Source organism: Epinephelus fuscoguttatus, linkage group LG20, assembly GCF_011397635.1.
Source record: "Epinephelus fuscoguttatus linkage group LG20, E.fuscoguttatus.final_Chr_v1".
NCBI classification, from domain to species: Eukaryota; Metazoa; Chordata; class Actinopteri; order Perciformes; family Serranidae; genus Epinephelus; species Epinephelus fuscoguttatus.
In genome coordinates, this window is record NC_064771.1 from 9,469,076 (window position 1) to 9,492,857 (window position 23,782).

General features: G+C 39.9%; 1 protein-coding gene across 1 annotated transcript; it reads right to left on the reverse strand.

Annotated features, from left to right (window-relative positions):
- Positions 1-1,238: 1,238 nt before the first annotated feature.
- Positions 1,239-20,905, reverse strand: fdxr (ferredoxin reductase). Its single transcript, XM_049563707.1, has 12 exons — positions 20,476-20,905; positions 17,185-17,288; positions 14,218-14,313; positions 13,166-13,288; positions 12,937-13,050; positions 12,671-12,772; positions 11,137-11,244; positions 9,341-9,425; positions 3,439-3,638; positions 3,163-3,334; positions 2,905-3,078; positions 1,239-1,907 (listed from the first exon to the last, which is right to left on the reverse strand). The coding sequence occupies exons 1-12, from the start codon at positions 20,555-20,557 to the stop codon at positions 1,777-1,779; spliced, it is 1,491 nt and encodes a 496-aa protein (XP_049419664.1). The 5' UTR covers positions 20,558-20,905; the 3' UTR covers positions 1,239-1,776.
- Positions 20,906-23,782: the final 2,877 nt, after the last annotated feature.

Here is a 23,782-nt window from a genome sequence, read left to right on the forward strand (position 1 = left end):
CTAAGGGGCCCAAAGTGTGCCAAGAAAATATCCCCCACACCATTACACCACCACCACCAGCCTGAACCGTTGATACAAGGCAGGATGGATCCATGCTTTCATGTTGTTCATGTCAAATTCGGACCCTACCATCTGAATGTCACAGCAGAAATCGAGACTCATCAGACCATGCAACGTTTTTCCAGTCGTCTATTGTCCAATTTTGGTGAGCCTGTGCAAATTGTAGCCGCAGTTTATTGTTCTTAGCTGACAGGAGTTGTCCTCTGCTGGTGTAGCCCATCTGCTTCAAGGTTCGACGTGTTGTTCTTTCAGAGATGGCCCTCTGCATACCTTTGTTGTAATAAGGGGGTTTTTGAGTTACTGTTGCCTTTCTATCATCTTGAATCAGTCTGGCCATTCTCCTCTGACCTCTGGCATCAACAAGGCATTTTTTGACCATCCTCTGTAAACCCTAGAGATGGTTGTGCATGAAAATCCCAGAAGATCAGCAGTTTCTGAAATACTCAGCCTAGCCTGTGTGACCAATGGCTAATTAGCTGTTTCCGTTAATGAGCAGTTGAACAGGTTTATCCAATAAAGCATGATAAATGACATATCAGTTGTCAGAGACTGTAACTAATCCTGCCTGCCATGTTAAAACAATTTAATAATTTTGATGCAATAAAAAGTGATCTGTGTTTAAATATCCCTATCACAAAAAGTATAATAATTGTAATCCAGAATCATCTATTGATTTAGACCCATCATGTAGGACAGGCATGTCTAAAGTCCAGCCAATGGTGGCCCATATATTTTAAACAGCTGGCGGCTTGTCTTTTAAAATATACAATATGTGGCCCACCAAACAATATTGGTTAATCAAGCAAGTTTACTTTGCATTTTTTTCATTCACCTCATGATGGCAGGACTATCATACAGTTTGGAGACATTGTCCAAGTAGAAACTATGCAGGAGGGACTGATGTGTTTTTGTAAACAGGTGGTAAACCAAAGCAAACTAACGGTTAACAGCAGACCAGACATTTCCTGTTAGGTATTCGACATGGCCACAGCAAAGAAGTGTAAAGTCAGCAGTGAGAGTCGCTGCTTTTAGGAGTTGTGGAAAGTTTAATATATTTTCACTGAATGATCGAACAGTTGCTTTAGTTTCATTTGTGTGTTTTTTTTTAATAACACATAATGTGAGAAGCAGCTGTTTTCACATAATCTGATCTGGCCCCCATTTAAAAAAGTTTGGACACTCTTGATGTAGGAAATCTAAGCTAACAGTAGTAAATAGCAACAGTGGGAAAAGCTACTCAGAAACAGAAATATAAAGATATAAGTCACACTTTATTTTGTATAAAACATACTGATCATATGAAATTTGAGTGCAAATAGCATATAACATAATTCAGCCACCACTTAGTTTTTACTCTTTAACATACATACAGTATATTACAGCACACAATGGGTTCATGATTAACAGCATCCTTTAGAGCGTCCTGTTCATTTGAGGCTAGTGCAACAGGAAACCACAGGTCAGTCTTTCAGTGCTTTAGACTGGTACTGTTGAAGATAGATACCAACTGAAAGACAATGAGGCAAAAACTTTAGGGGTTCTACAGTACCAACTAGCTTTTAATGTGTTTCCGTGTGTACAATATGAATAAAGTCCATGTTCTTTTCTGTACCCATTGTGTTCAGTCATTGGTCCCCATCAGTATGGTAACTGCTGTTATTTTTTACACTGCAGCAGTGACTCAGTCTTTACCCGTCAACAGTTTCTTATCATCAGTTATTTCCGAGCCACCTTCAGCATTTCCTCTACAGTCAGTAGTTTTTCTCTGGGTTTCCCGGTGGCTTCACCTCTTTTCATCTCCACACTGTCAATCTTCTCCCAGTCTGAGAAAGTCACCGGTTTCACTCCTACGGGGGATAAATACAAATCACATTTGGCTACGGCATTTTTTTTTAACAACAGACACCTTTTGGCCAAGTCAATAACGTGCATTTAAAGGAGCTCTGTAAAATATTCAGAGCATTAATATAGCAGCAAACCACTATTTGCTAGTAGACTAATGGCGTCCCGAACAGAGAATGAAGTCATGCTCCCTCTGTGTGTTGTAATATGAGCATCTCTGTTCCTTGTTGTGAGTGCATGTCAGTCTTTTGTGTTGCACTGGCTATCTAATTGGCACCACTCTGCACTGCGCCTACACAGTGGTCACCGCTAATATCATGGCGGCAGTGAGGCAGAAGCACAGCACCCACCCTTTGGCTCCCCCTGTTTACATCGTTAGCTCTGTCAGCACTGTTGCTGATTGGTTGTTAGCACTCTTCACACTGTTAACTGCTAGCCAGCTTAGCCACCTCTATGTTGAGAGCCATGTGGAGACAACCTCTGAATGATATACAACATATACACACTGAATATTGTACACCATACCCTGGTATAATCGTGAACTTTTGATCATGTCAAACCAGTTACTGCCGTTTTTAGAAGTGAACAACTTCATAAAAGGAATTTTCTACAGCAAGAATAATTAACTCACTTTGCAGCTGTGATGTAGCTGACTTTTATTCATCATTAGCAGAAAAATACTTGACTGTCATTCTGTGAACGTCTCAAGTCCGTCCTGCACCCAGCACGAGGTCAAACAACACCTGACTGCTATGCTCTGCTACTGTCAATCAGCTTGCTACTCCTTTATTGTAAAGGGGGCTATGCTATTGCTCTACAAAGTCACAACTGTTTGCTGTCCTGGCTCCAAAATGGTGGAACAAACTCCACTTTGACATCAGAACAGCAGAAACTCTACACTTCTCCCATCACAGACTGAAACTCTTGTGTTTGGACAACACCATGGCCCGATAGCAGGGCTCAACAGAAAGTAGTGAATCAACCAAAGGCACAATAGAGTACCTCTCTTTTCCAGCAGAGCACTGATGCTTTGTGAACCAGGCTTGGCAGCAGTTACGTCCAACGTTCCTGAGTCCATGTCCTCCACCAAGGATCGTGCCGTGTCGAAACTGTTGTTCATAGTGGTGGCTATCACCCCAGTGGGGCCTGTTTTCAGCCAGCCACTACAATATAGACCTAGACAGAAAGAAGACTTCACTACATTTTTTCACTTAATATTTTTTGAAGAAAGGATTTAATGGTCTTGTTTTTTATGGGTACCTGCAGCTTGTTGAATACGACCCATGCTGTTCGGGACGATGGCTTTGTGTGAGTCAAACGGCACTGATGGATCGATGAGGAGGCTCTTGTAGCCGATACTGCTAATGACCAGGCCACAGGTCATATCCTCCACTTCTCCAGTAAGCACTGCCCGCGCCCTCTCGCCTGAACCCTGGTCATACAGAAGTAACCAACTTTAACCAGGCCAACATACTAAGCATAGCAACATGGCTACATGAGGGACTTCTTGAGTTTTAAAATACAAATCCTGCTTACCTCCAGCTTGTTGACCGCTAGTCGGATGCCAGCTGTCTTTTTGTTGTCAGGGTCAGCCAGGATTTCAACAGGGCTCCGGAAGAATCGAAGACCCCAGATGCGGGTAGCCTTGTTTCGCTTCTCCTGCTCCTTCTCTCCTGGGATGTCCAGGGCTGTCTTCAACATCAGCTCTGTCAGACGCTTCCTGGGCCTCGGCAAATCTGACACAGCACAGATACTTATGCTTAAAATAAACATCTGTTTTTTTTTCTTAAATTGAAAGTAGTTTTCATTCAGTGTGCTGAATGACTGTGTGAGTATTTGTATCCAATCTCTTCTAAGGACAGGAGGAACAATCACAATGACCAATTATTCTTCAATGTACATACAAGTATCTAAGTATTTTTTTAAAGGAATACTTCACCCACCAAATGATCATTTGTATATCAATTACCCACCATGACACAATTACCCATAACATTTGCAAATATTTTATGGTTTGTTTATGCAGGTAAATGATCAGTTGGTAATATTTCTGACAAGGGTCATGTGTGTAATAAGAAAATCCGGCTTCACTACCATTGTACTTTATTTACTTTTGTGAGAAAATGTGAATAAAAAGCAGCTGCAATAGAGTGCTCCAGGGATGACATTTTTCTGTAGGCCGACGTGGAAGTTAGCTTCTCCCTGGTTCCCTCATCCAAAAGCCTACGGAATTTTTACATTGGATTTTTGGATTATTACCAAAAATAAGCTCTGTGCCACACAAACATTTATAATACTTACACATTTTGTTCATTAAGATAATCTTCACAAATGAATACCCCTTTCATTAGGGTCCGGGTAGCTAAGCTGCCAGGACACTATTGTAATCCTAGGTATTCTTCTTCTTCTTTTTCTTTCTTCTTCCGAGGAAATCATACTTCCCATGGGGGAAAACTCACCAAACTTTGCACAAAGGTCCAGTCTCATGCCAGATATCCTCAGCTGTAAACTCAAGCCAATAGTCCTGATGGTGGCGCTACAGCAAGCGTCTAAAGTTCAAAACTTTGAAAATTCATAACAAATCAACCATACGTGCTACAGCTTCACAACTTTCATCAAACTGTAGCCCCAATACTGAAGAAACGTTTGTACATTTTAACCTATTAAAAATTATGAAGTTCATTCACTCTGTTTTTTTCAAAAACTGTAAAACTTCTTAAACCTATCTCCTCCCACAATTTTTGCTCAATTGACACCAAACTTGCTACAGAGCATCTTCAGACTGTCCAAAAAAACTACGTTTCTCAGATTTTTGATTTATCAAAAATTGAGCCTACAGTGCATCAAAATGTTTGACTGTAAACGGTACTGTAAACATATACATGCAAATTCTTGCTAAATAAATCTTCAATGTTCATGAAAAAAAATGAAAAAATTCTAGAGTCATGGTAGATGATGTGTGGCAAATTTCAGAATTTTATCTCAAAAACTGCTCTAATGTGAACAATTGGAGTCAATGTAAAAATGGCAAATTTAAACATCAGTTTTTCACTTATGGAGCAAATCAATCATTGCTACAAACATCTCCATGCTGTCTTGATGCAATATGTGTGTTTTCAGATTTTTGTCTTAATAACTGAATTTCTTACAGTGGTTTCAAATCTGCCTTTCCATGCACGGATGGCTGCTTTCCTACACAACAGTGAATGACATACTCAATTTGTGAAGCCACTGTTGAGGTGCTACTTGTCAATTAGCTCAGAGCGGTAGATGACCATCTTAGGTTCCAGAGATTGCGGATTCGAGCCTCAACTGGTGCATAATCCACATTGTAATGTAAACATCTTCTTGTGCTCCAGCTTACTGCTTAAAATTGCCTGAGCGTGACTGATCACTGTGCAGCATCTTCAAGTCTTTTTGCTGCTAGAAAATCTGCCTTCTCATGCTTGACAATAAACCAAACTTTGCACAAAGATCCAGTGTCAATACTTCAGTGTGAAACCATCTGAGGCTTCTCACTTTGCACATAGCTCAACTAGTTAAACATTAGCTTTTCACTTATGAAGCAAATCAATCATTGTTAAAATAAATTACCAACATCTCCATGCTGTCTAGATGCAATATGTGTATTTTCAGATTTTTGTTTCAATAACTGAATTTTTTACAGTGGTTTGAAATCTGCTTTTCCATGCATGGACGGCTGCTAAACCTGCACGTCTGGCTTAGTCAGTTTGTGAAGCTACACATGAATTGTCACTGACTAATTAGCTCAGTGAGATAGAAACTGATTGTTAGTCTCAGAGGTTGTGAGTTCAAGCCTCAGCTGATGAAAAAGGCAGATTGTGTTGCTAAATTCCTAAATATCTTCCAATTCTTCTGCTTGTTGCTCAGAATTGTCTAAAAATGCCCGGACCCGACCCATCGCTATGCAGCAGCTATAATAATTATTGAAACCTAAATGCAATCGCCAGAGGTAAAAAGCTAATGTTAGGCTATAGACAAACTACACTATGGTCACATGACCTAATATCACCACTATAACAAGACTGTAAAGCAGTCTTTGGCGTGGCTTGGCGTGATAAGGTTCTGTAGTGTCATCTTGCCACTGTTAGCAACCGTCTTTTTTAAGACACATAGAAGCTTCAAAGTTGACAAGTAGGGTATTTACTGATGTATTTTATGTTGTAGAACAAAACGTTAAAATCTTATTCTTGTGGTAACCACAGACCTTATTTCAGACATCCAACCAAAAACCCACTGACATTGAGATGAGGGAACCGTTAGTGGTAAAATGCTGACTCATTTCTGGATTTCAGGGCTCATTCCTGGCGCACTGTATTACTCCCTGTATTTGTCACATGAGACTAGCCTATCATTTACCTGATGTTTGTCACACAGTATTTGAAACTCACTGTTGGTTTTTCTTTGACATCTGATGCAATAGAGTCTGTGGTAATCCTGTTAATATGTTGCTGCAACAGATTAAATTAATGAATTATTTTCAAACACAGTGGTATAGTGGAGGGTTCACACAGGTATACGGAGCATACCCACCTCTTTCTCTGGCCTTCTTTTTACAAGAATCTAACCAATCTAACCATGTGTAGCATGTCTATACTGACAAGTATAGTACTTTACAACTATTGTAAACTGGTCGCCAGCAGGTGTTACGACAGCTCACATCACAAAACCAACAATAACCACAACCACAACAACAAATAGAGACAATAGAATAAAATAAAATAAAAATAGATTTCTGAAACAGTATCACACATTTTTACGGTAAGGTGGATTGTATGTATGGACAGTATGTTGCATCCAACATTAAAAACGTTTTTAGCGATAGCGATTTTTATTCATTTTAATTCCTAGGGTTGTCAGGTACATAAAACAGATCCTAGACCAAAGAACTATCCAAGGTTTTGAGTCTCTCTCCTCTCGGACAGGCACTGGGTGAAGTGTTCTGAGTCCCTAAAGTCACCAGACCAGCAGCTCCTGTGATTAGCGAGGTAAAAATACTGCTTTAGTCAATGGAGTCTAGGTTTCACTTTAAGTTAAGTTCCCAGTCAGAAAGGTCCCCCTAAGGTACTGAGCATATGACTGGATAAATGAGACTTGAGGCCCGTTTCCACCACAGGAACTTCGGGGTAATTTTATGGGGCCAGGGCCGTTGGTGCGTGTCTCCCCCGCAGGAACCACCCCCGAAGGACAGAGTTCCGGAACTTTTACGGGGGCTAAACAAGTCCCTGCCTCGGAGTAGGTACTCAGAATGGCCCCGAAAGACTCCTGGCTGGGGCTTGGGGATTAATTGGTGCTGATTGGATATACTCAAGGAGGGATGTGATGTCAACAGAAAGCAACAAAATAGCCGGCATTTTTAAAACTCAGCAGACGAGGATTAGCTCGTTCATATAGCTTCCGCCGCCATGTAAAAAAAACTCACTAAATGGCCCGTGAAAAAAATATTCTTTCCAGCGGATATCTTAGTTACAACATGATTGAGATAGCAAAGCAGTTTTGTGTTGATATGTGTGGTATGTATTCAGTTTTGGGAAATCAGGATGTCTAGAAAGCATCAGTGGCTGCCGCTGACAGGGACAGCTAACAGCAGCAGCAAAGCTAACATCAGGACGTCATCTGTTAAAAGCCTCCCGTTGTCGGATACGACATGAAACTACTCCAGTTAACATTAGCTCAATCATGTTGTAACTAAGACATCCGCTGGAATTTTTTTTTTTTCACAGGCCATTTAGTGAGTTATTACAGACACCGCTAAGGGCTATCAGCTAACGGCGTCCCTGCGTCGCCCTGGTAAATGGTCGCACAACGATTACGTCACATCCAGAGCCCGTAACTTTACAGGAACCTTCCTCCTACTCCACTCTCTCAGTGGAGACACGGTGGTTGAGAGGGCCGAGCGAGAGGACGTTCCTGTAGTAGTTCCTGCCCCCCCAAATAGTACCAGGAACTTCTTCAGTGGAAACGGGCCTTTGGATTATACTGCATGAGTTGTGTGGATGTGGATGCTTTGCTATAGTTTTGCTGTTGTCAAACAAGGACCCCTGTGAATTCAATTCATCAAGAACTTTCTTTGGACTGTTCGTTCACTGTGTAGGCATGCAAGAAAAACAAAGTTTTCTTCATGTATTCAGCGTAACACAGGGTGAGTAATTGATATACAAATGGCTACTTGGGGGATGAAGTATTCCTTTAAAACTAAAAAGAAAATCAAAAAACAAGTTTTACAGTTTTTACCTTTGTTTTTTACTTGTATTACTAGATTACTCTTCTTGACTAAAACCAGGCTAAAATGGTTACAAAGAATTTGCATACTTCTTTATTGAAATATATATAGTCCGTAGACCAGAATGTCGATGACTCTTTTTGAATAAGACAGGACTAAAATGTTTTGAGTTGAGTTTTTGTTGTTGGTAAAATTATAACTATCATACATACATGTATGTGTGTGCATATGTGTGTTTTCATCTTTAAATGCATGCATGATCATGCCATTTCAGTGAAGATGGAAAAAGTGTGTAGGTGTGTGTATGTGCAAATTCCAGTTATCAAAAACACGTAAAGGACCTACACATACACGCTAACGAAACCTACAATCTGTCTTTCTTTGGAGAAATGTTCTAACTTTCTGGTCTTCATAAATTTCCTGTAAGTGTGTGTCTTTTGATGTGCTGCACTAACCACGAAGCAGTCACCACTGCAGCGCTGCTAATGCTATCACTGGCAAGTTTAGCAGTACTAAAAACAAGACAGATAGAAACCACCAGTTCCTAAAAGCATTTCTCACTTAAAGCTTATCGTGTTTAACAGAGATGAGATCAAGGTTCTCACAATGAGCCATGAGCAGAGGCAAGGAGACTGTTATCACTAGGCTGAACATACTCAACAGCATCAATCAGTCCAATGTCATTTCTGGAGCAAAGACAAACACTGGCCAGAAGGTCATCACGATAGCCTATGGTGCTGCATAATTCTGCAGTTTCTCATGCAGTGAACCTCAGTAACTACAGAACATCTACCAGCTGTATTTACCAGCTAACAGTTTCCATTCACCTCAGCATGTATGTGTTATAGGTCTCAATAGCGTGTGTTGCGGCAGTCAACCACAGCCTTTCTTCTTTCCGTGTGACATTTTCAACAGTCTCTGCAGTAGTCAAGGCCTGATTTCTTTTGAACTCAAACTTTCAACACAGATAGTATTATAAGCTGCTCGTTTGGTATACGAAAGAAAACTTTGACTTCCCTTTTTCTGTTGAACTGCATATTATAAATATACCACTGTATGTAGCCTATTGCATTACCATAAAGTGTGAAAGATGAAAATTTCAAGTCTCCACACACCGTGTTTGAGAATAAAGCAGATGAGGCAGTAAAGACACAGCGCTGTCCTCTAAACAGAAGATAATATTGCATTGCTTACCTTTAAGAGCCTCAGTGACACCTTCAAAATCAGCCGCCACCATCTCAGGTTTGGTGTTCGGCAGGTTCACCATTTCCCTGAGCTCCTGTAGACAAGGAGAACATTGCATGGAGCAAAATATTCTGTAACATATTTGCTGAAACTGTCACTATATCCACAAAATATTACATAAATGAAGCACTACCCACCGTAAAACTTTCTCATTGCACAGCTAAACAGTACACTAAAATGTTTCCTGAAAACATTTAAGGTGAGAAACAGGGTATGCAGTAACTGAATCTTGATTCATATTGGATCAGCGCTGCCTAACGTGACCACAGTTCATGAGCCTTGATTGACATGATTGACAGCTGTGCTTGAAACTCCTTGGCTCTGACTGGTTGTTTTTATTGTGAAAACGATTTTTTTCACAAACCATCTGTCTCATGTACTACTGTCATGATACAGCAACAGTTTCTGCAAATATGACAAAAAAAGTTACATTCATAAAAGTTACCAACTACAGCTTAAAAGAGAAAGACCACCTAAATTGAGAATTCCAATATGTTATTTCCATGGCCTAGGAAAGTTCAATCAATGTTGAACATGAGCTACTGTCTCTCAAAGCCAGGAACCAGAGGAGTGAGTCTCAAACTTGTGATGTCATCAAGTATAAAGTCTGGAGCTGCTCCATAGACAATGAATGGGAGACTGAATTTTGGACCCACAGAATGTTTATTTTCTTTTTTAAAACCCAAATTATCTTTATTCTATTGTAGCGTTCTCAGCTCTGAAACAGAAAACATACCCACATGCTCAGAACATTTCTCTGGCTGCTCTCAGTCATCTAGAACATCTTTCACCATTCGGTATCTACGGAGCAGCTCCAAAATGTATACCCTATGACATCACAAATTTGAGTTTTAGCACTATAGTTTTGGATTTGGGAGAGATCTGTTCATTTTTATTACTATTTTTGGACTGTCTCAGATCATAGGAACAACATGTATAAATTTTGAAAATGGGCGCAGTTCCCCTTTAAAGCTGGAAGAACTTGTCTCTCTTGGTGAATAAGTTTGGTGAGTTTAAAGGATGATTCCAGTTCACCACAACTTGGATCTTATTTTCATGGTTTTGGCCATTATTTCTACTGGTCAGGGTAAGATTGCACTCACCACTATATTTTGAGATATGGAATCACATTGCTATGGATCTACAACAAAGTCCAACAGGGCAAGACACACAGCAGCCATTTTATTGTCTATACTTGTGTGTCCCCTACTAATGGTAGATTATGACTTGATTAAAAATATTCACAAATTTGTGCTTATGAGGAAAACAAACATCTATGAAGGATGAAAATCGGTGTCATGGTGATCTTTACTTAATCTACTCGCAAAATAAACAACAAACTACCAGATACAATAGGCTGGCTGCAGAGTAAACACACCTCCACCAACCTCATTTGTAACACCATGCCATTGACAGTGTATGAAAACTAGCAAGCAAGACCTCAAAAATAATAATGTAGTAATGGATAAATAGTTTAAATATTTTGATTGAATAGTAATGGAAAAACAGCTGAAATCGTTTCTCTAGAAACCTGTGCACAGCTAGAGCGAGTACGGAAGGCCCAAGTTAAACCAGGAAGTCGTGGGGTCTTGGTGTGGTTTAATGCAGGTCACATTACAAAACATTTGGTTTATAGTAGCGTTGGTGTCATCGAAGTAAACCAAGATGATGGTTACAACTGAAAGATTTTTGCTTTCTCTTTAAAAGGCCCATTTTGGTAACAGTTTTTCTCTTCTGACACACACCTTGATTGTGCAAGCAATCTGTACGGGTCCTCTCCTGCCCACCATCAGCACCCTGCGGACCTTGCTCTCTGCCAGACCTTCCAGAGCCAGCTGGGTGATGTCAGTCTTCTGCAGAAATACAAGAGATATTTTCCAGTCAGTCTCTGCAAGAACATTTTCCCTCTAAAAACTAGATTTCTGAGCAGTTGTATAAAGTTGATGTTTATTCAAAGGAACACTTCAGCTCCCAGAACACCATTTGTATATCAGTTACTCACCCCGTTTCACTGAATCTGTGAAGAAAAATATGATTTTATCTCATACCTCACACAACTCATGCAGTATAATCCAAGTCTCATTGATCCAGTTGTATACTCAGTACTTCACAAACAAATGCATTTTCACTAAAATTGTAATATTAAAAACTTAACAGAGAGAGATACTTAAATAAGCTCTCTTCAAAGCCAGACTCCATTGACAAAAACAGTAATTTTACCTCACTGAACATGGGAGCTGCTTGTGTACCGCTGCCTCGACCAGGCACTTTGTGTTATTGTGTGACTTTGGTGTGTCTGAATCAACCCTTTAAAACACCAAAGTCCCACAAAAACACAAACAAACTAACTCATTGAGGTAGCGGTAGACCAGCAGCTCTCATGTTCAGCGAGGTAAAATTACTGTTGTACTACTTACTTACTACTTGTCAATGGAATCTGGCTTTGAAGAGAGCATAGATACATTTCACTTTCAGTTCAGTCTTAAATAATAAGCATAGGACTGAATAAATGAGACTTGGATTAAACTGTGTAAGTTGTGTGAGAGCTTGTAAATGGATGTTTTCATATAGTTTTGCTGTTATTAAACGTGGACCCCTATTACTTTAAATCATCAAGAATTTTTTTGTTTTTGGATTCTTCATTCACCGTGGAAGTATGCGAGAAAAATAAAGTTTTCTTCACAAATTCAACATATCAAGGGGTTAGTAACTAATAAACAATTGATCAGTCATGAGGTGAAGTGTTCATTTAAAGTGAGTGATATTAGCTAAGTTGTATTTTTTCTTAACATTTGGTGTTGTTTCTGATACTGTATGTCAACCACAGTTATGCAAAGTTTTGGCATTTGTCAATAAAAATGTGCTGTTGGTAATGTGGCATCATTTTCTTTAAATTACCTGCTGATGAAGTGATGGTTCTGAGGGTGGCACTCTTTTCCATGTTTCTACAAGCATGGAGCCCAATCGTACACACCAGTTGTTTCATTCCACACAAAACACTTTCCACTGCCAGACTGTCATCACCATGGTGATGATCTAGAGTGTATTTAGTGGTTAAATGTACAAGGCATGGAACTTTATTATATATCCATGGAAACTTGTCAGTATGCCAAACTTCTTTGAATTTTGATGATAACTTCTGAAAAAACATGTAAGTAGACCTTGAGTGAGCTTTATACCACCATATACCAGATATCACACTGTGTGGTTGCTTTGGTTTTTGATATACATTTGGTACTATATTCTTACCTTGAACAACCCGGACTGTGTGTTTCTCACCTTTAACATGTCAATGTCTGACAACAGGACTCTTGCTATATCCAAAGCCACGTTGCCTTGGCCCACAATGACTGCTGTTTCGCAACTCAGGTCTGGATTCAGCTGAACGGAAAAGAAAATGGAGAGAAACTGAGATTTGACGATGAAGAAGCAGAGCAGAAAGTAGATAAACCCGAAAAACATGACTGATAAAAAAAATCTTTCACACTTTGTGAGCTGACGTTACACATGGCAGCACCCATAGATCTGCATGGTCTAAGTCGTACCTCTCTGCAGCTTGGCAGCCCATTGTACCAGCCTACGAAGTCTTTGGCAGAGTACACCCCGGCCAGGTCTTCTCCTGGCACTCCCATACTCCTGTTGCCCTCTGCCCCGTAACTCTACCAATATATATATGGAAAACAATGCATATTATGCTTTGGCGCATACACATGCATCATAACAACAACTCTCTTACTGGCAGACACAGCGGTGTGTTTTCACTATTTCGCTTACCAGTACGACTGCATGGTAAGCTTGCTTCAGCTCTTCAATGCTCACATCCTTCCCCACATTCACGTTACCATAGAAGTTACAGCGTGAATTTTTGGCTGTCTGTGTAAATGTGTTGATGACATTCTGAGGAGAAAAAAAGGATCAGAATTGTTAAAACAAAAATGCTAAAATGAGTGTTACAGCTCCTGTAGTGGTGATTAAACCCCAATAATGTTAATTTGGCTGTATTTCCAAGTGAATCCGAAGAATACAGTTTAATGAAGTTATAATTTAAGCAAAAACTGGATTAAAGGGACACTTTACCCCAGAATCAAATATACATATTTTTCCTCTTAGCTGTACACTCGACACACTATATTTGATTTTGGGGTGAACTGCTGCTTTAAAGAAAGCATATTTACCTTTTTCCCCAAAATGTTGTACTGCTCCTTTAAGTTTTGATACTGGGAGGCACACCATTTCTCCCTGTGTGTGAGCCAACTGTCCTTAGCAAGCTTGTTTTTTTTCAGTTTCACTTTAATGCCTGTGGGATACTGTTAATGTGGGAATTTTTCTAAACTGATCTGACATTCACACTGTCCCCATAATTACATCACACACCCTCGTGTCCTCACGTAGCCCCATTATGAGTTTCACCTTGTTGCCCTACATGATCAGAATTGTTCCCTTTAAACATCTTCCTTGATTACTGTTATTATTTTCCATTAGACGTGCCAGGGAGTTTTCACGCAGGCTAGACCGTTGTGTGGGTGATCTGCCTTGAAAGGGAGGAACTAAACTTACATTATGCAATGCTACAAGGACTTGAGTAAACAGGTTTGCCTTGGGTATTGACTCAGTTTCTTTTTGACCTAGTACTGTGATAGACACACCTAAAACTGAGAGTACAAACCAACAAAGCTCACAATCAGAGAGGACAATCAGGAGTTCTCCCTGCAGTACAGCATACCACAAAGCCTGCAACCTGCAGGCTAAGTACCTAGTTCAAAACCTGCTGAGAGACCTGTTCTTATACTACAGAAAAAAACTGTATTACAATCAGGATCAAGGACCTTGACTTCAGGATGATCAGGGGCAACCCCGAACCTGACCAGACCAAAGGGGACGGGCAGCCGTTCATAAATGTCCACCTCGACATCTTGACGGCTCTGGGGGGACAAAAAGACACAGAGAGATGCAACACGTAAAACAGAATCCTTTGGATCAGAAATGTGACATGCGTGAAAAGAAGTTGGCTTATAAGACCACGACCCTTTAGGCTGAGTTACAGGACTTAACTTTTTTAAAATATTTTTTAGCCCTGCTACAATATGGATGGCAATGTTGGTGTGCTAATCACCATTTTGGCACAGAAATATCTCAGTGTTTAGCTCAATACAACACCGTGTCTAAGTACAGCCTCACAAAGCCACTGTCATGTTTGTGGACTGTTAGACTTGCTGTCCAATACACCCCAATGAAAAAAAGACATGAACAAAACACTACTGAAACTATTATGGCAGTTTTGGGTCTGTTCCTGGTTAAACAAAAAAAGATTCTTCTCTTAAACAAAAAGGTCTATCTCTGTAGGGATCCTTTCCATAATGTTAGACATTTAGATATAACAATCTGAACCTGTCAGTGGCAAAAAAAAAGCACTTTTCGTGACATTGCAGCCTGTTCTGCAGATGCCAGCTGCAGTCCTCTTGCTAAATACTGGACCAATTTCAAAAACTGTCGTTCCCATTAGTCACTTTGACACAAAAAATGGGAAAATAGGGTCCAGGTTTAAAGAAACATGGAGGTTTGCCTTAAGAAATATCTGGGAAAGGGATCATAACTCAAATTTAGGAGAGGATTTCAGGAAAATCAAGGTAGAGAAATGGGAACAAGCTACAAAATTACACAGGTATTATTAAACACCACTTAAACCTTACATGCAGAACCTGTCAATGATAATTACTGCCGGAAGTGTAAAAATAAAGTATGTGTTTGCCTTTATTATTTATTTTTTTGTCTTATTTTATTTGAATGAGTTATTTCATGTGGCCAGATTTGTTCTGTTGCCTTTCCTTTACTGACTTAAAATGTTGTCTTGTGTCATATTATCTTCTACATGTATTGGGAAAGTGAGTTAAAAAACTGAATCACAAAAAAAACAAAAAAAAACAAAACAAAAAACACCACGCCACACACACACAGCTGCATTTACAATCGACACAAAATAATGCTTGCTAAAGCTTTTAAACATCTCTACATTAGTGTGGAGTGTGTACTAGCCTGGTGACTCAAAAATAATAGGTAGGTCTACAGGAAGCGGTCTGCAACTGATTTCCTGCCCTATTTATACCAGGCCTGTGGTGCAGTTGTAGGTATGAGCGTCTATTCAAAAGGCACCAACTGAAAACTGAAGTAAACAAGGTTCAATGAGTTAGGGTGTGATAGGTGTATGAAGGTGGATTAGTATGGAGATGCACACCCATGTCTCTGTTTTGACTAGAGTAAGTGTTTAAAGTGGGCCTGTAGGCTACAGCATTGAAACTACAAGCAGGCAATATTTTGTACCAAAACTATATATCTTCACCAGCGGGCACTTTGTGCCTAGGATATTCAAACAATAAAAAAAACACTGGAATTTTCTGGCAGAAACTTCTTCTTTTTGATCACGCTAAAAGGTTGCAGATTTGAAGTTAGCTTGGGCAAGGATCACAATGCAATACCCAAGTGAAAAATGCAGGTATGGGACCACAATGCCTGTTAGGATTCGGCAACATTACAAAACGTAACATTTTTATTTATTTTTTTGCAACTCTGTTTACACCATTGTAGCTGTCTCTATAGTATCTTTGGATGCGTTAGGTCATTGTAGGCAATGTTTCAAATCAGTCAGAAGGACTGCTTTATAGCAATATTGGCTTTTTATTAAATGATAACGTTGTCAGGTGCCTGTTTCTAATTTCACATAAACTTAAAGGTCTAGTGTGTAGGATTTAGTGGCATCTAGTGGTGAGGTTGCAGAACTAAAACCTGGCTGAAACTCTTCCAGCATGCCAAATGTGTGTCAGAGAACTACGGTGGCTGAAGTGAAAATGCAAATGGACCTATCTAGAGCCAGTGTTAAGGCACTGACACAACAAGCCAACAGTTGACTGTCAGTCAATGTTGGGCTGCCCTCATTGGCCCTTGTCGGCTTTTGTTCAGTCAATTCAGCATGTTGAATCAGTGTCTGCAACCGCGGAGCCCATCTGTGAATGAAATCACTCTGATTGGCAGTTCAATTCAGCACACCAGAAGAGAAAACAGAAGTGAGGAAAGTAAACAAACAGCTAAAGCCAATAGGGATTGAGACCAAAACAAACTTGTTACATAAGGTAAGATTATTTTTCTTTAGTCATTGAGCTATTCAGCAGAAATCATTCATGATGGTTTGTGTTATTGTTCACTGGTGCACGGTAAATATCCTCTGTTCTTTCAACACTGAATTGTGTTGTGCTATCTGGCTAACTGGTGTCAAGACGGTCTTCCAATTTCCCTTTTTGACTGCTGTCTGCTGGTGTGTAGACTTATTTCCTCTCACGCAGGCGCAGAATGTACGTGCTCGTTGGCTGTCAGCTGTAGTCTTTGCAGTGTGTTCATGTGCAACTTTTAGGCTGAGACACAGCAACGTGAGGCAACACAACAGTCAGCATTTGTCGTCACTAGTTCCATGATGTCAGTTAGCTGTGTCTGGGCCTTTAGATTTGTCCATGCTACTGTAGAAAGAATACGGAGGACTCCCTGGGAGAGAACCTGCTCTGTGAGTTATTATATATGGCTCCTTCTAAGGTAACGAAAACACATCAGTTCTTCTCAGGGGATTATCAACTAATGAGAACATAGTTGTGAATATTCTATACCATTTCTCCCAATAGATGCCCCTAAATCCTAAACACTGGATCTTTAACTAGATCGCAATATAAAATAATACTGTGATAGAAGGCTTATTCATATCGCTCAATCCTAAAGCTGATAGTCTCTAACATTATGAAAACAGGAATTACCTTGATCAAATTTTGTGCCGTGTAGAACCCTGCTGGACCACTCCCCACAATACACACCTTTGGGCTGTTTGAGGAAAAAGATGCCTTTCCAAACCCATGTATACCTGCAGAACCAGTGAAGCACAACAAATCAACTATAGAGTGCTGAAGTCACGCCCCGTCCGGTGAAGCTCATGGGACCTTAGATCGGAAAAAATATGAATAGCAGTGAATGAGGAGAGAAATATTATCTTTTGGTCCCGTTTGAGTTGTGACATGAAATCCAAATATGTCGTTAATGAATTTAAAACATACATTTTAAAGTCAAGAAAGTCATACTTTGTGGTAAAACTGTTGAGATATAAGCTTTTGAAAAAAAAGGTAATTAGAAAAACTACACAGGAGGCAGTCGCGTATGTGACGTCATAGCTTTCGCTTGCTTCCAGCAGCTTGAGTGACTGCAGTCTGGCACAAAACACACAGACATCTTCAACCACAAATCGATTAATCATAAAACAGTGGAATTTCAGCAGGGAGGCCAAGCTGCAGGAAGCGAGCGAAAGCTATGACGTCACATACGCGACCTCCTCCTGTGTACTCCTGAGTCTTTCTAATTAAAAAGCTTATATCTCAACAGTTTTACCACAAAGTATGACTTTCTTGACCTTAAAATTTATGTTTTAAATACATGAACAACATATTTAGATTTCATGTCGCAACTCAAACGAGAACAAAAGATAATATTGCTCTCCCCATTCACTGCCGTTCATATTTTTTCCGATCTAAGGTCCCATGAGCTCTACCGGAAGGGGCGTGACTTCGGCACTCTATAGAACTGCAGTAAACAGGAAGGACTGAACTTGTTATAAAACATCTTACACTGTAATATAAAACCCCAACTACAAAAAAGTTGGGACGCTGTGTAAAGTATGAATAAAAACAGAATGCAATCAACTGAATACAACACAAAGAAAAGACATTTAATGTTCAAACAGATAAACTTTATTGTTTTTTGTAAATATACACTCATTCTGAATTTGATGCCTGCAACACATGGCCAAAAAAAGGGACAGGAGCATGTTTACCACTGTGTAACATCACCTCTTCTTTTAGCAACACATTGGTCAACTTTGCCCATTTCCGGGGCGTCGGTGGCTTAGTGGTAGAGCAGGCGCCCCACGTACAAGGCTGTTGCCGCAGCGGCCTGGGTTCGACTTCAGCCCATGGCCCCTTGCTGCATGTCACTCCCTCTCTCTCTCCCCCTTCACACTTGTCTGTCCTGTCAAATAAAGGCTAAAAATGCCCAAAAAATATCTTTAAAAAAAAAAAGAAGAAAAAACTTTACCCATTTCCCTTGCCGTATAGACACAATCATAATTATGATTTTACCCAGATTCCTATACCTTTTCCGAATGATCCCCATCTTTCTATCTATTTTTTTTTTTGAAGGTGGACAAAATAATATCTGGTTTTATTTGGAACAGAAAAACTGCACAGATTCGTAAGACATATCTACAAAGCTCTAAATTAGCTACCGAATAATTCACACCATTATTGGTCGGCAAACATTACTAAGCTGGCTGTCTCGCGTCCTACATTTAGAGATGGTATTATATAGGCCCTGTCTGGTCCACTATGGAAACAACTTTGCCTGCCTATCCTTAATGTGCTCCCTCTTACCTGTGAAAGGAAACAACTATCTAAAAAAATCCTGTCGTTGAGAACACTCTCAAAATTTGGTCCCAATGTCGGCGCCATTTTGTCTTTAAACAAGCACTCAGTCTTGCTCCCATCACTTCAAACCCTTTTTTCACTCTGGCCCTGATGGACTGAGTATTCAAACTATGGCACAGAAGGGACCTTTTTAAGGACCTTTTTGTAAATAATTCTTTAATCTCTTTTGATGCTTTAATTAAAAATTTTGACATTCCTAGATCTCATTTTTTTCAGATATTTACAGGCTTGTAGTTTCATCATGAAACGGTAATCAACATTCCCCCTCCTCCCACCAAACTGCCCCCTTGAGGAATGTTTACTGTGAAAAACCTAAAATAAAGTGTTAAAAAAAAAATCTGTCCCATTCTTGTTTGACATAGAACTTTGGCTGCTCGACAATCTGGGGACTCCACTGTGGTATTTTGCACTTCATAGTAGTATCGCACTGTTTTAATATGAAGCCACATTGTTGTAACACATTGTCTTGCTGGAATAAGTAGGGACATCCCTGAAAAACATGTCGTCTGGATGGCAGCATATGTTACTCCAAAACCAGTATGGTGCTACAGTGAGAGTTACCCATGATGCCATGAGCATTAACACTCCCTCATACCATCACAGACACTGGCTTCTAAAGTTTGCACATGTAACAAGTGCTCCTGAGCCCATGTAGTGATATCCTTTGTATAATAAGGTCCGTTTTTAATGCAGTGCCACCCGAGTGGTCAAAGGTCACAGGAAGTCAATATTGGTTTGCAGCTTTGCCCTTATTGTGCAGAGATTTCTCCGGATGGTGAAATCCTAAATTCCGTGTAACTGTGCGTTGACAAACATTATTCTTAAACCATTGGACAATTTGTCCAAGCAGTTTTTCACAAAGTGGTGAACCTTGCACTGTCCTTGCTTGTGAGCAACTTAGCCTTTTCAGGATGCCCCTTTCATACTCTGTCCTGATACCATCACCTGTTAATAGTCTGCCTATTTACCTGTGAAATGTTCAAAACAGGTGTTTTCTGAGAATTCCACAGCTTTCCCAGTCTTTTGTTGCTCTGGTCCCAAATTTTTTGGAAGGTGTTGCAAAAATAAAAGTTCAATTGAGTGTATATTTACAAAAAACAATAGTGTATCAATTTAAAAAAAATTGTGTGCTGTATTCAATTGAATATAGGTCTAAAGGGATTTACAAATCGTTGCATTCTGTTTTTATGTAATTGGGGTTGTAACTGCCAAGACAAGTTCATAAGCACTCCACAGTCAGGGGGAAGGATACCACTATGGCACTGTTTCACTCTTAAGACTGAGAGTAACTTCAGGCACAAAGCTGTACAACACTATATCTTATTGATTTGAGTGCTGCTTGGTACATTGTGTATGAGCCGAATTACTGAGTGAAGTCAGTTTGTTAAAGGAGTTGCACATTTTCAATCAGCTATACATCTTTGTCGAAAGGAAACTTAGGCAAATAAGAATTGACTAATTTTTTGACTGGGTTTGGCACGTTTCCTCCACACTGTAAACTAACACTGGACGTACTAGCGTTACATATCAAGCATTAAATACAGTGAGGTTAACACTTGAGGTGGTAAAGTGTCTCACCATCATGAAGTCGACTTATCCACGTACTTCTTCCTGAAGTCCATAACTTCAACCCGGAAAACAGCATTTTATGGCCACTCATTTTCCTCCCCGGGCTACAGACAAGCTCTCTGGCTTTTAACCCAGAAATAGTCAGCGTTAAATCCACTGTGTTGTTTCCCTGGAGTTTGGAGAGCAGCTCCTCATTCCTGCCTGTGCACTGAGCTTTGGATATTCAGCAGGACTGAGAGCAGAAGCCAAGGTGAAAAACGTTTATCTCTCCTGGCTGAATGTTCTCACCGGTGACTGTTAGCTAGCTACATTTATGTGTTTCGAACCGTGTGTCTCTATTTTATAAATATTAACTTTACCACAGAGTTACAGTGTCATGATGTTATTGCCAGGACAGACTGTTTTCAAGGCTGCACCGTGTGTTACAGCCCCAACAGTCCGTGCAGCACCGACTGTTTAGTACATAGGTTCCACAGCAACACTGTAATGTTACACTTTTTCTTTTTTTTTTTTAAATTAAAGGGGAACTACCCACATTTTCAAAATTCATATATGTTATTCCTATGATCTGAGGCAGTCCAAAAACAGTAATGAAAATGAACAAGTATCTCCCAAATCAAAAAACTCAAATTTTTGATGTCATAGGTATAAAGTGCATAGATATATATACGTAGATGCCGCATTCATCGGTGCTCCTCATTGGAGCGATACCTCAACGCGGCCGCCATCTTGCCCAGGTGGAGCCGCGCTGCCTAATGCATGTATGTCTATTGAGGCAGGAGATTATTTATGATTAAAATCATCATTACTCGCTGAATTCTCAACCGATTTTCATGCGGTTTGGTTTGTTACAATTGTCAGACATGTAGTTATGATACAGGATACTTGGTTAAATAAAAAATGCAGCTTTTCATACCAAAATATTTGATCTTATGTAGATAAAGTAACAGTAATAGTTCTACAACACATTTAAACTAAACTTTCCCCATGTAATAAATATTCTTTTTTCTTACTAGATGTACAATGCCCACCATGATGTCATTTAATTATTAATTTTGACTATAAATGTTTATTCATGGCGGCACGGTGGTGTGGTGGTTAGCACTCTTGCCTCACAGCAAGAGGGTTGCCGGTTTGATCCTGGGCCCTTCTGTGCAGAGTTTGCATGTTCTCCCTGTGTCAGCATAGGGGAACTCCGGCTTCCTCCCACAGTCCAAAGACATGCAGATTGGGGACTAGGTTAATTGGTAACTCTAAATTGTCCATAGGTGTGAATGTGAGCGTGAATGGTTGTTTGTCTCTATGTGTCAGCCCTGCGATAGTCTGGCGACCTGTCCAGGGTGTACCCTGCCTCTCGCCCGATGTCAGCTGGGATAGGCTCCAGCCCCCCCGCGACCCTCAAGAGGATGAAGCAGTTAGAAGATGAATGAATCAATGTTTATTCACATTTCACACAATGTGCAAAAAATAGTGTATCAGCAGGGTTGTGCCGAGCTGCAGTGTAGATTCTGATTAACAAATGTTGGTTTTGTACAAGTGAAAATAAATGACTTAGAGCTGCATGTTTACACAAAATTTTGCTTTAATCTCATATGTATAACACCACAGTGCTCATGGGAGCCTGGACACAGAACTGTTTACATTATTAGGTCATATTTACAAAAATACAGTGTACAGTAGCTAGTATTATTTTTAAGAGTCTGCCCAGTCCTGTCGAAGTCCTTAGGTGTGAAGTGACAGCTGCAGATGACTGAGGAGTCACTCGGGACAAAGTCCTTTCTCCTCACTGCTGCTACCCATGCCCGTCTCCTATCTGTGTTTTTTGGGAAACTACACACAAAATAAGTGTGTCAGAAAAACGCAGTTCCATATAATTTGTAGTTACAATTCAGGCCACAAGTTAACTACTGAAACAGAAGAAAGGACGCGCACATCCCCAAAAGCCCGTTTGGGTTGGGTGCTGGATCTAAAAAATCAACAATGAACAGAAAAATGATGAATCCGCACACCAAAATGAGCTCCCGTGCATTTTAATAGCGTGACGTTTCGAGCTCTACGCTCTTCCTCTGAGGAAGAGCGTAGAGCTCGAAACGTCACGCTTCCTGCAGACTGCAGTCTGAGGAAGAGCGTAGAGCTCGAAACGTCACGCTATTAAAATGCACGGGAGCTCATTTTGGTGTGCGGATTCATCATTTTTCTGTTCACAAGTTAACTACTAACATTATACTGCGTTATGTCACGTTGGTGCCATTAAACAGATAGTTGACAATTTGGAATAACACATACACCGACATAGCTGTTTGACAAAGCATCATAATTTTATAAGTAATATTATATAAATGTTAACCTTTTTTCTTTAAGTTGTGTGACATAACATTAGCTTAATTTGGCATTAGGACCAGATCAGGACAGTTACTTTACTTGATTAGCTTAAAAGAAGGATCACTTTTTGAGATATATATCTCTTTAAACATGTTCGTAACAGTAAAATATTCTTACCTGTGGAATGTTATTCCCTTCTGCTTGGTTTTAACACTTCTTTCGTTCGTACACCCAAATGCAGAGCAAAAATGTGGCATTTTTGCCGAGTCTGACATGGGTCTGAACTGGTCAGAGCACCTAGGCAAGATGGCGGCGGTATTGACGCATCCTACAAGCCAGGGTGCGGCATCTATGTATATATATCTATGTATAAAGTTTTGAGGGAGTATGTCATTGGTATGACATCAGTGCTGTTGACCCTGAACTGAATGTTCATTTCACTACCATAAGCAGTCTTCAATGTTGTTTCTGTGAATTTGGCAGTATATACAACCATCCTCATGGTTAATATGATTGATTGATTGATTGATTTGTTTATTTAAGTGTCATGCACGTTAAAGTGCCCAGCCCACATGGGCTTACAAGACACTACACATTATATGTACAAACAATTCAAAGATGGCAAAAAGAAGAATCTTATGTATCCATCGTCATCGACAACAAAAAAAAGTCAAAGTATTGTACTCTTATGTAGGATACAGTGTTTTCTGTCTTAATGTCCATGCTTTTTCAATAAATCTAGCTAAGATATAGATCTCTTCCTTGAAGAACCAACTCAACATATCATATTCAGACATCCAAAATAAATCGGGATTCTAAATATACACAGCCATTTGGAATATAAATATATTAAAAAAAACAAACAATAATGTGTTGATCATGAAAAAGTATGTTACCTCCCCAAACTGGAAATCAGAGCCTTATGCCTGAATGGTTCAATACTAAGCAATATAATTGAATGTTATGCATTTCAAGGTGGATTTCCTTTCCTTCC

Excerpts from the sequence above, each read along its gene's own strand:
- fdxr (XM_049563707.1), bottom strand. The coding sequence starts at position 20,557 with ATGAGTGGCCATAAAATGCTGTTTTCCGGGTTGAAGTTATGGACTTCA. Across the intron at positions 13,289-14,217 it reads CTGATCATCCTGAAGTCAAG|AATGTCATCAACACATTTAC; the intron begins GTCCTTGATCCT and ends TTTTCTCCTCAG. Across the intron at positions 11,245-12,670 it reads CAGACATTGACATGTTAAAG|AAGACTGACATCACCCAGCT; the intron begins GTGAGAAACACA and ends GTATTTCTGCAG.